The 12655-nt window shown below is 38.9% G+C and overlaps 1 protein-coding gene across 4 annotated transcripts; it reads right to left on the reverse strand.

Annotated features, from left to right (window-relative positions):
- Positions 1 to 5505: 5505 nt before the first annotated feature.
- On the reverse strand, positions 5506 to 12167 carry LOC128617087 (uncharacterized). 4 transcript variants are annotated; one of them, XR_008387509.1, is made up of 6 exons: positions 11696 to 12167; positions 9773 to 10219; positions 9229 to 9324; positions 6474 to 6639; positions 6236 to 6327; positions 5506 to 5833 (listed from the first exon to the last, which is right to left on the reverse strand). XR_008387509.1 is itself a non-coding variant. In XM_053640075.1 (4 exons), the coding sequence occupies exons 1-3, from the start codon at positions 10248 to 10250 to the stop codon at positions 6503 to 6505; spliced, it is 711 nt and encodes a 236-aa protein (XP_053496050.1). In that variant the 5' UTR covers positions 10251 to 10876; the 3' UTR covers positions 5847 to 6327; positions 6474 to 6502. The 4 variants fall into 4 exon arrangements, 1 of the variants encoding a protein (XP_053496050.1); XR_008387510.1 differs by lacking the exon at positions 11696 to 12167 and adding an exon at positions 10684 to 10876; XR_008387508.1 differs by lacking the exon at positions 11696 to 12167 and having other exon boundaries at positions 9773 to 10876.
- Between the last annotated feature and the right edge of the window lie 488 nt (positions 12168 to 12655).

The following is a 12655-nucleotide window of genomic DNA, read 5'->3' on the forward strand; positions in this document are numbered from 1 at the left end:
TGGAATGATGGAGATGTGGAATTTCGCAGAAGTAACTCACTACCGCCTCTCCGTGCTTGCAAATGCTACAACTGAAGCCATTGACTCGATTAATGATGAAATAACTGCACTTAGATTAATGAGTACCCAAAACCGACTCGCTCTGGACCTGATGTTAGCTAAGGAGGGAGGAGTGTGTGCTATGGTTGGTGAACATTGTTGTACATATGTACCCACTAATGATGCTCCCAGTGGTAACATTTTGCATGTTTTAGAAAAGATGAAAAAGGTCACCGAGGATCTCGGCGAGATGAAGGTAGAACCACTTGGGGTCTTTGGTGGGACTTATTCAGATGGTTTTCCCCTTACACATCTGCCATTCTCCCTATTTTCATGGTTCTCATCTTTATCTTCCTATTTGGCCCCTGTATTTGTGCCTGTATTCGTCGTAGTATCACCTCATTTCAAGATTCTGTAACTACAGCTCTTTTTAGCTCTACTCCAGTTGTCCATTCCAATCATGGTTATAACCCTGAGGTGACCCATTCGGCCCCAAGTGACATTTACATTCATAACCATGACGCCGCGGTTTCAGCGGCCTCAGATGTGTTCTTCCAGACATATCATGACTTCTCTGTGGAAGGATGTTAACCTATGACTTTAGAGAATTTCTTTTGGGTTATTCTGCGCTACACTATAATAAAAGAGGGCAATGAAGGGAATTCTCTTATATCATGTACTCTCTAACTCTCTAACGAACTGCTATCGAATACCTATGATGAATGTATTCACCTAATTACCTTTTTGAATAAGCTGATCAGCTGCCATCCTTTATTATAGCTGACACATGTATTTTCTATACCTTGAAAAGACTTATTTTTGTACTATGACTGTGTGCTTTGTCTGAATCTGTGTAGCACCATGCACCGCCCACACACTGCTGCTTATCTATGTATATAAATACTCCTGTTCTGCACGAATAAACTGGACATCTCTGTGAACAGCATGTGTCAGTGTTTGTTCATTTAGCCTCTCCAGGCCTGAACACTCTGCGGTCAACCACACTTTCTAGCTCATAGCAGAACAGAACTAAGAGTTAAGAGAAGTAAAAGGCTGATGGAGGACTGAAAGACATAATCTGAGATTCCTTATCTCTAACAGTGATGCTAAAAAAGTCTATCTCTTCACCTTAATAGAAGATAACAAAAACAATTCGAGATTTCTATTCAACACTGTAGTAAAATCAACTAGGAATAAAACCACCACAGAAGCAGGCACATAATCATTACATACCAGCAAAGATTTAATGAGTTTCTTCATTGGTTTCTTCAGCGAAATCATCAACTTGTATACTAGATCCCTTACCTACAGGTTTCTTAAAAACAGATTTTTCCTGGAGTAATTGAACCACTTCTAAATATAATCAATTCTTCCCTTAGCACTGGATATGTACCAAAATCATTTAAATTAGCAATTATTAAACCCCTGACTAAAAAACCTGAACTTCACCCCTCTCAACTGTCCAGCTATAGACCAATATCAAATCTCCCCTTTTTCTCCAAGATATTACAAAATGTTGTAGCACAGCAGCTATGCTCGTGCCTACATAGGAACAACATTCATGAAATGTATCAGTCAGGATTTAGACCTCATCATAGCACAGAGACAGCACTGGTGAAAGTAGTAAATGGCCTACTTCTGGCCTCTGATCAGGGTTGTGTCTCGTTGCTTGTGTTACTTGACCTTAGTGCAACGTTTGATTCTATAGATCACACTATTCTCCTTGATAGATTAGAAAATGTTGTTGACATTATGGGAATGGTCCTCTCCTGGCTCAGGTCTTATTTGATAAAATTGTTATCAGTTGGTAGATGTAAATGGCAGCTTCTCCACGCATACCGAGGTTAAATTTGGTGTTCCACAAGGTTCTGTTTTAGGCCCACTGCTTTTTACTTTATATATGCTACCTCTAGGTCAAATTATTCGTAAACATGGAATTATCTTCCACTGTTATGCTGATGATAAACAGTTGTATGTTTCAGCAAAGTCCGATGACAGACAGCAGCTTAATGAAGTTGAGGAATGTGTAAAAGACATTGGACGTTGGATGCTTATTAACTTCTTCTTACTTAATTCTGATGAGACAGTTACATAAGTACCTGTACTAGGATGACGTGTAGCTAGAAGTAAGCTTATTGATCACACAGTAACTCTGGATGTCCTTTCTCCAGCCTATCATTTGATGCTCATGTAGATAATATTACTAGGATAGCCTTCTTTCATCTCAGAAATATTTCAAGAGCATAACACAGTAAAAAAATAAATAAAACAAACTTGAGTTTAAAGCATTCACAAAATCAAGGTCCTGCCATGGCTATCCTTGTCCCCTGATTTTCAACCCATTGAAAACCTATGGGGTGAATTGAAGGTGAGAGTCTTCCAGTGTAGATCTTGAAATTTGGTGGATCTGGAGAGATTCTGTATCATGTCACGCACATCTTGTTGGTGTTAGTCTGTTTATCAGAGGAAGCACCTTCCTTTCAGTTTTAGTCAACCTTTGTTTTATTGCCTTGGAACACCAACTTTGGCAATACAAAGAAGCAAACTCTCAACATCACCAAGCAAGCTTCGTGACATGGTTAATCAAATGCTGGCAAGACAATCATGTGATACGAGTAGTCCAGCTCTGAATAAGGAGTGTGTTGATGCTAATCTGTTGTGTGATGTGAAGTGTCCAGCTCTGAATGTGGAGCACACTCATACTAGACTGCATATCACAGAAGCCCTTTTTCAGGGAAAGCGCCTTTTAGGAGAACTCATTTTCAGCCCTGGTCCAATATAGGAAAAATGGAGGATCTTTCACACAGATCACAATGTCCCCTGACTTGAAACCCATAGAAAACCTGTGGGGTGAACTGAAGAGGAGAGTCCACCAGCGTGGACCTTGACATTTGGCGGATATGGCGAGATTCTGTATGGAGGCATGGTCTCGGATCCCTTGTCATACATTCTCTAACCGCATCAGGCATTATAGGAGAAGACTCAGCGTTGTTATCTTGGCAAAGGAACGTAGCACAAAGTATTGACTAAAAGCCCAGCAAACAATTCGACGTAGAATAGTCGGCGAAAAGTCGCAAAGATAACCGTCGATATGACGTATAATCAAGCCGCTTTCAAGCCGTAAAACGGGGACACTTTTATACACATTTTATTGTCGAAACCAAGCCTTTAAATGTAACGGTTCTAAGTGGATATTATACGTCAAAACCAAGCTTCTAAATGTAATGGCTCTAAGCGGATATTATATGGCGAAACATAGCCTCTAAATGTAATGGGCTCTAAGCGGATTTCCCTGTGTAATGAATGACTTCAAATCTATGTAAATATACGTATATTTACATAGATTTGAAGTCATTCATTATACAGGGAAATTTTCCCAAGAGCTAAGAATTAATTAATATTTGCAAAAATTGTAGTTAAAATTTGGAACAAGAAAAGTTAGATGGTTGACAATGATGTTGCAGGGGGACAAACACTACATGAGGATAACTGCAAGTTCCAGTTTTTGATTCCAGCACTGCAAGATATTAATCAAATTTTGTAATAATTCATATACAAATATATGCTAAATGATACACATGCATATAGTATTTTTTAATTGGCTGTATATACCTCATAATGTGGTGTAAATACACAAATATTTATACACAAAGTTACACACATTACAATGCTATTTTTTCTAATCAGATATGTGTAATCCTTTTTGTACCTATAATTTCTTGAAAAGTACACAAGTATTTGTGTACTTTTCAAGAAATTATAGAGGACGTTGTTGTATATGAAAAACACAAGAAATAAACCCGAGGGAGACCAAGGATAAGTAGTAAGTAACTTTATTGGGAATTTACAGGGCTGACTTTATTGAGAATTCACTGGGCTGGTGGGTAGGTAATCCGAGAGCAGGGGAGAGCGGTAGGGAGAAAACAGGTGATAAAATGGGGTGAGTTCAGGGGATGTGGGATAGCCAGCTGAGGTGTACGGGGGAGAGTACTCAGTACTGGCAGGTGAGAAAGGGGGAGAGTGATCAGAGCCTGGGTCGGAGAAGGCCACATCATCATCAGTCTGGTAGCTGGAGGAAGGGTCAGGCAGAGGATCTGTCTGTGTAGAGGCGTCAATACACACATTCACGGGGCGGATTCTGTATCTGAGAGGTGGGGGGAACCCCGCATTTCCAGAGGGGGTGCGAAGAACGTCGAGTAGCATAGTGATGTCAGCAGTGAGATGCGCGAGCTGATAGCGAGTGTTCAGATCCAAATCCAGCCCCTCCAGTAAAGGAGACAAGTAAAAAGTGATGGGCACCTAGGACACATAGAAGCGAATAAACTGTATTAGGCGGATATTGATGAATTGGATTCACACTTTAAGATTAACATTATGATTTATTATTCACAGAGAAATATAGGAGCTGAGGAGGGCAGGCTGAGAAACACACACACAGTTGCCAAGGCATACACAGACAAGGTCAGGCATGTAGACACAACACACACACACACACACACACACACACACACACACACACACACAGAGGCCTATACAGAAGCACACACACACACACAGAGGCCTATGCAGACAACCACACACACACAGATACAGAAGCACACACACACAGAGGGAATGAAGAATATTATAAGGATAATAAAAGGAGTATAAGGATTATAAGGATATTATAAGGATATTATGAGGTATGGAGTACAGTGAAGGGGGTAAAATACTTGCAAGCATTATAAAACAAAAATGCAGAACAAATATGAAAGAAAAAGCATTATAAAACAGAAATGTAGAACAAAATATGAAAGAAACTTACCCATAATGCACGTGAAGGTGTGGAGAGTCCTCTTCACACGAGAAACAAGTCAGGGGTGACACAGACGAAGGCCTTAATTTTTAAGAGAGAATCAAGACGGGCCGTTTATAATATATTTGAGCCGTGCTAGGGCGGCGAGATAACGGTCCATGGGAACGGCTAGAGCCGCAAGATAACTGTCTATGGGAACAGCGGACCCCGTGAGTACAAGGTCTCTCAAAAATGTTGAGTCGTGTACGTAATGGTATTGTGGGAAAGCTTTTTCTAAACATATTGGTGTTTGGGTTTAGAAAACTGTATAAATAAGGGAGCTGCTGCTCTGGGTGTTAGATCACTTTTGAGACTCTCAACGGTGTGGATCTCGTGTGGTGGAACGGAACGAGTAAACCTGGACACTTGCTTCTTCTCACTCATGGCTGGTGTCTTAATTTTCTTTCTCCAATTGAATATGTGAGTATCTGTTTCTATGTTAAGTGTCTTCAGGTAATAGGCAAAATTTGAGCCTGCAACGTCCTCATTTTCCAACATTATGTGGCAAGATACAATTAAAGCATATAACATACCGCATGCTTTTAAAAATCCGTAATTAAACAATGCTTCAATAATGTGGATGTTAGATTCTGGTCTATGGAATTCCCATGACGAATCTTATCAATGACAGACAACAATGATATAGTTTAACAAATTCTGAATATTTTTAATAAACATGCATGAATTATAGTAAATGCAGACAAAGTGAAGCTGAAAAATGACATTCAATATTGTAACACAAAACAGCCAGATATACCCATGTAGTGCTAATCAAAGAAAACAATTTATTAATAAGACATCAAATAAATTCCAATGGAATTCTCAGTATATACAAGCTCATTAGAATTGTACTGTTTGGAGGCTGTCACACGAGGGAGAGGAATGAGATTCCAAAATTGAATCTGAACTGGACTCAGGCCCAATTCTTGTAGGACGCACTGGAGATCCCACGTAGCTGTGCTGTGAACAGACAGTGGATATATCTAAAAATATGGCATTTCATTTCATTGGTATATACATATACTATATGATGCAGTCTAAACCAACTACTTCGGAATCAGTAAACTACAGACATTAGCTACACATTGCTGAATGCAAGAAAGTGAACCACAATTCACTCATAATTTGAAACCTCCAAATCAATCATCAATATTCACAAAAGGTTTGGATTATGTATGCACTTTCAGTTATATGCATAGTGGAAAGGTTTTTGCTTGTCAAATGGATATAAAAACTAATGAATCAGTCAACAATGTTACACAATGGCACATTTGTATGAATGAGAAAAGAAAAAGAATCACAGAAGTTGTAGATTTAAATTCTAGACTTAATCATAAACACTCATATTATGTTTCTTGCCACCTTTCCTGACTGGGGCATTTTTAGGTAGCTGCCGATGGCCTCTCTGCAACTGGCAACAGTATATTCACGTCCATGGGCTCGTTCGGCAATATCTGTAACATAAATATCAACAAAAACATTCAGCCCGTATGCAATAACAGAGAAAATGTCCAATTTCTGAAGGCAAAACTTTCTTTTCAAGAGTTTGCAAAAGGAGGCATACACTGTCATGTATACATTTTTTATCCTTCATACTCACAGTGTACAAGGCGATACACTTCATCATGATCAGTCAAAGTCAGCATCCCACCTTTTGACCCTTTCAACGAAAACATACACCACAGGCTGTTCTCCCCGATTCTTTGGAGAATGGAGCGAACTGTCTCTCCGATGCTGCTCCGCCTCGTTGTCTTCAAGTAAGCATGCTACAAGAAATTCAAATAAAAAATCTCTGGAATACATGGTCCAACATAAGATACAATTCTGTCATTTGGTAACATAGGATTGTATGACATAATTTTGATATTATGATCAAAAAATTCAGTTCATGTAAACATATAGATTTATTATTCTGAGATTTATTATTATTATTCTGATCCATTTCGGATGTCCTGCCTCTGGATGGAGCTCTAATCTACTCCAATTCCAGACTGCTGGGACTACGGCTGCTTCTATTGCCATACAGAATTCATATAAGTCAATAATGAACTTTTTCACATTATCTGTTGTTACCCAGATGAGGATGGGTTCCCTTCTGAGTCTAGTTCCTCTCAAGGTTTCTTCCTCTTAAAACATCTTAGGGAGTTTTTCCTTGCCACCATTGCCACTCAGTGGCTCGCTCAGTTGGGATAAATTCGCACCTTTAATATCTGTATACCGTGTTGATATTTCTGTAAAGCTGCTTTGAGACAATGTCTATTGTAAAAAGCGCTATACAAATAAAATTGAATTGAATTGAAATTGAATAACAATCGGTCAAATAAGACCTGAGCCAGGAGAGGACTGTTCCTTTAATGCCAACAACATTTTCTAATCTATCAAGGAGAATAGTATGATCTATAGTATCAAAAGCTGCACTAAGGTCAAGTAACACAAGCAGCGAGACACAACCCTGATCAGAGGCCAGTAGTAGGTCATTTACTACTTTAACTAACGGTGTCTCTGTGCTATGATGAGGTCTACATCCTGACTGATACATTTCATGAATGTTATTCCTATGCAAGTATAAGCATAACTGCTGTGCTACAACCTTTTCTAAGATCTTGGAGATGAAGGGGAGATATGATATAGGTCTGTAGCTGGAGAGGGGTCAAGGTCAGGTTTTTTAATCAGGGGTTTAATAACTGCTGATTTAAGTGATTTAGGTACATAGCCAGTGCTAAGGGAAGAATTGATTATATTTAAAAACGATTCAATTACTCCAGGACAAATCTGTTTAAAGAAAAATGTAGGTACAGGATCTAGTATGCAAGTTGATGAATTCGCTGAAGAGATTAATGTAGCTAGTTCGGTCTCTCTAAGAAGAGTAAAACATTCTAAACGTTGATCTGATATTGCTATATTATCATCTACAGGGTTAGTTACAATACTTTCTGGTTTCAATTTAATAGCCTAAATTTCACATCTAATATTTTCAACTTTACCAATGAAAAAATCCATGAAATCTTCACTGCTATGTAATGATTGAGTGCATCTTTCTGTAGTGGTTTTATTCCTAGTTAATTTTGCTACTGCGTTGAATAGAAATCTAGAATTGTTTTTGTTATCTCCTATTAAGGTGGAGAGAAAGACTTTTCTAGCATCGCTAAGAGATTTTCTATAGTTCAGTAGACTCTCCTTCCATGCTGTTTGAAATACTACCAATTTGGTTTGACGCCATTTACGTTCTAATTGTCGAATTGTCTGTTTTAAGGTATGCGTTTTATCGTTATACCAGGGTGCTAGTTTTTTCTCTCTAATTAATTTTCTTTTGAGTGGAGCCACGCTATCTAGCATGTAGCAGAGTGTTGACTAAGCATTCAGTCACCTGATCGAGTTCTATGGGAACAGACGGTGATCCAAATCTAATTGATGTCTCTGGGAGGTTGTTTATGAAGCTCAGTGCAGTAGCTGATATGAAAGTGTTGTACGCGGTAGCGAGGCGAGGTGGAAATATTATGATCAATACATATTATGAACGAGATAAGATAATGGTCTGAGACAACTTCAGACTGTGTAAAAATGACAATATTTTCTAAATTTAATCCGTATGTTAGTATGAGGTCAAGAGTGTGACCACCATTATGAGTAGGTCCGATTACGTTCTGATTAATCCCTACTGAATCTAAGACGGACACAACAGCTGTTCTCAGAGGGTCTTCTGGGTTATCAAAATGAATATTAAAATCACTGATGATTAATGCTTTATCTACAGAAACAACCATATTTCAGATAAAGTCTGCAAATTCACTAAGAAATTCAGAATATGGCCCTGGGGGTCTGTAAATAATAATTAGAGGAATTTACTTATTTTATGTGGCTACATAAGTTATACTGGTATAAAGAATTTCAAAAGAATTAAATTTATGACTAGGTTTTTGTGTGACACCTAGATTTTGACTATGGATGAGACCAACACCTCCTCCTCTACCAGTTGAACGAGGCCGATGTACACAATTGTATCCAGGAGGACTGGCTTCATTTAATGCTATGTATTCGTTTGGTTTAATCCAAGTTTCCGTTAAACACATTAAATTACATTCCTGATCAGTAATGATTTCATTAACAATAAGAGCCTTAGACGCAAGAGATCTAATGTTTAATAGTCCCAGCTTCAGATTAAAGGTGCTGGATGTGCATTCAGTATGATCCAATTTTATGTTAATTAGTTTACTAAAACAAACATTCCGAAATTTTCTATGTATCTGTATAGCTTGGGGAACAGACACAGTCTCTATAGTATGTACTACAAGCGTTGAACTATTAATTGAACATTGCAAATGATGAACGTTGTTATTGTAGGAAGATGTACTTACGGTAGGCAGCCCCTTGTGTGTAGTGCCTTGGAGATGTTGTCTGACAGCAGTTCCGCTCCGAGGCTGCTGGGGTGCAGACCATCAGGACGAAACAACCTAGGACGCTCCCAGAACAGATTCTAGTTATAAACAAACAGCGGGTTCTGTTCATTACACCAGTGGTTTCCAAAGTGGGGGCCGCCACGGGGGCCTCAACAATTTGGTGTGAAAAATAAATAAATACATATTATATATATATATATATATATATATATATATATATATATATATATATAAATACACACATTATATATATATATATATATATATATATATATATATATGCACATTACTATAACATGTTATTTGTACCAATACATATTAAAATCACATTTGTCCCTCTTCAGAACCTCCGTCTGCTGCAGCCTGATATTGTTTGCCCCCGCGTGCAGCACGACCGCTCCTGCGCTCGTCCTTCTTCAGGATGCCGGGTACCTGCGCAGTGACATCAAGGACACGAGCACCAGAAAAACAATGTGTTTACCTTTTTGTTAACAAACCTTACCCTTTGTTGAAGCGACGCGGACGTTTCGCACAATGGAGTCCCCGACGATCACAGCGTTTGCTCTGGTCTGACGGAGAGGGGCGAAACGGTTCCTGGTTGGGATCTTGAATACTGGAGGTGGAGAGGCCCTCGCCCAGGGTATGGCTCTCGCCTTTCGCTGCTGGTGCACCCAAGGTCCGTGGTGTGTCGGAGCCGGTGTGACGGAGACCTCAGCTGGAAAAGTCTTGGGTGCACGGTCCCTGCACAGAGAAACACACGGCATAGAGGGGCTGGGAGTGGTAATACCACGTTGCGTGCTTACCTTGGATGTGTAGGCAGAAGCACAAGATGTTTCCAGCGCGGTTCTTCGCTCCAGCAGCTGGGCCTGCTTGTCGAGTAGGTCACGGCTCTGTTTCTCCACATCCTCCAGTTCCAGCAGCACCATTTGCAGCTCGAGCGAGTCCTCATCTGCACTCAAAAGCAGAGAAACAATCGACATATTTGCTTTAAAAAAAACAGCGGTAAATGAGATAAATGTGAAATGTAAACAAGGCTAACAGTAAGGTGATGCTAATGGGCTACAAGCTAGTCGCAGATGTTTGTAAGAACCAATAAAACTTAGCGACAGTGCAACGTTACGATTGCTTTCTCTAAAGTAGTATCAGTGATATTTGTAAACGTTGTAAAGGTAAAAAAAAAAAAAAGGTATAATTTTAAAGTATAGAGATTAGAAGAAGATAGCGTCAGCTCGAGGGACACTGCTTCCTGTGACACATTCAGATCCTCTAACTCCCTGAGAGTTTTGAGAGGCCATGGTAAGAGCTGCAATATGAACAAACTATTTATCAAAAACAGAATATATCTTTATGTGACAAATTGTCATGCATCTGACCTATGAATATTCACAAAAATAGTACTCATACAGAACGCACAGGGGTGGACACCAGGAACGAGTCCATCTCTGTGAAAACTCCACTGCCATCTAGGCCATTGAATGTCTGGTTATCCTGTGGAGTAGGGTGAATGTCCACCTCATTCATTAAAGTCATACATATCAGATAACAGTAAACTTTCGATCTCAATGGTTAATATTCAAACAACAGCTCATAAAGGCTGTGGAAAGGTATTTTTGATGATACTCACCACTTTATTGCGTGAGTAGTAGTGGAAACACATGAAAAACAGTTTTTCTGAATTATACCCTTCAGAATTAACATACTGAGGCACACAACAATAAAGTGAAAAGCTGATTTAATGTCTTTGGTAAGAAAACCTTCCCTGTTTAACGGTTAAAACACTCATTCTGATGACAAACAACTTCTTAACAAGTCACATAAAACACTTCTCTCAGAAAGCGGCGCTGAACCACAGCAGTAACGCGCGCGCTCGTAGCCCCTGAGGTAAGACAGACATCACAATCTTGTGTAACTATCCGCCATCTTGTGTAACTAACCGACTGAACTTCAGCTAGCAGCAAGCTAGTGTTAATATGTTCACTGATAACTTTAAAAAGCACACAAAAAAATCAGCTATTTACAACTTCAGACAAAATGCTGTGATTTAAAAACGAAATGTCCATTTTAAGCTCATGTTAGCTAAAATTCATGCTGTGCTAAACTAAACTAATCTGTTCAATAGCATGTTAGCTAGAAAGCTAACATTTTTGTGGGGGAAATGGGTGTAAAAATAAAAACAAAAAGGTCCACAGGAAGAAGTAAACCTTGAGCCTTGAACTTTAACATGTTAGATTTTACTCAAAAGAAGTATCTACTCTCTACATCACAGCTTAAATAATTTTCGGTAGATTTAATCAGGGCTAACCGCTAGTTAGCTGTCTTCTCTTTAAACTGTATAGCTGAAGCGCTGTTTAACGATTTAATTTAAATAAACTACATAACAGATTTATAACTATATGTAAAGATAAGGAGAAAAAACATTACTTGCCTTGAGTTGGTGTCCAGCTGTGAACTGCTGCTCCAACTCCACTCAGATGAAGCTGTGAGAGAGAGAATAAACTCCAGCAGGAAGATGTTGTTTTCCCTGTGGGGGAGGGGCAACTCTCAGCTCCTCACCTACACGTATTTATTCAACACAATTTCGACCACATATTAGCAACTAAGGGATTGCGACTTCAGAATCTTTTATTCAAGTATATAAAATAAACAATATTTTTACACCTCATGGAAATGCCTAGAGTATTATCTATTTAACAATCCATTCATATATAACACAAACATACCAGTTCAAGATATAGCCTGTACAATGATATCCGACGTGGGTTAGGGACAATATCTGCGTATGAGCGTGCTTAGCTTCGTATGTTTTGGTTTCGTATGTGCAGTTTCGTATGTAAGAGATTTCGTATTCCCGTAAAAAAGGAAATAAAAATAAATCTTAGTGAACAATGAACAATCACATCTAGATATAATTCTTTGAAATTACACAGCAGTAACTTCATTAATCAGTTTTTTTCGCACAATTTCAAAGTAATACAGCATTTCAAGAATGTTAACATTGTTCAAGCTTCTTTTCTACGTATATTCAACATTGATCATTTTTTTCGTCATGATCAAGCCTCTTTTCGACTAACTGTAGCTTTCATTTAAATGGCAGGGGTTCGCTTGACTTCTTCGAAAGCGCGTTTGTGTTTGCTGGGAGGATGCCAATAACTGTTGCACAATTATATCCTTCACAGTAATAGCTTGTGCACATGTCGCAACAGTTTAGCATGAACCTGCAAAAGCATATACACAGTAACATGAATTTGGCTCATGTGTCTAGGGGTATAATTCTAGCTGTGGGTGTGAGAGGTCCTGCGTCCAAATCCTGGATGAGCCCAGTTTTTACCTTTCTAGTAGGGATCCACCGAATGTTCGGCAACCAGATTTTTTCGGCAAAAATAAG

The sequence above is a fragment of the Ictalurus furcatus genome, chromosome 13 (assembly GCF_023375685.1).
Source record: "Ictalurus furcatus strain D&B chromosome 13, Billie_1.0, whole genome shotgun sequence".
Taxonomy (NCBI): Eukaryota; Metazoa; Chordata; class Actinopteri; order Siluriformes; family Ictaluridae; genus Ictalurus; species Ictalurus furcatus.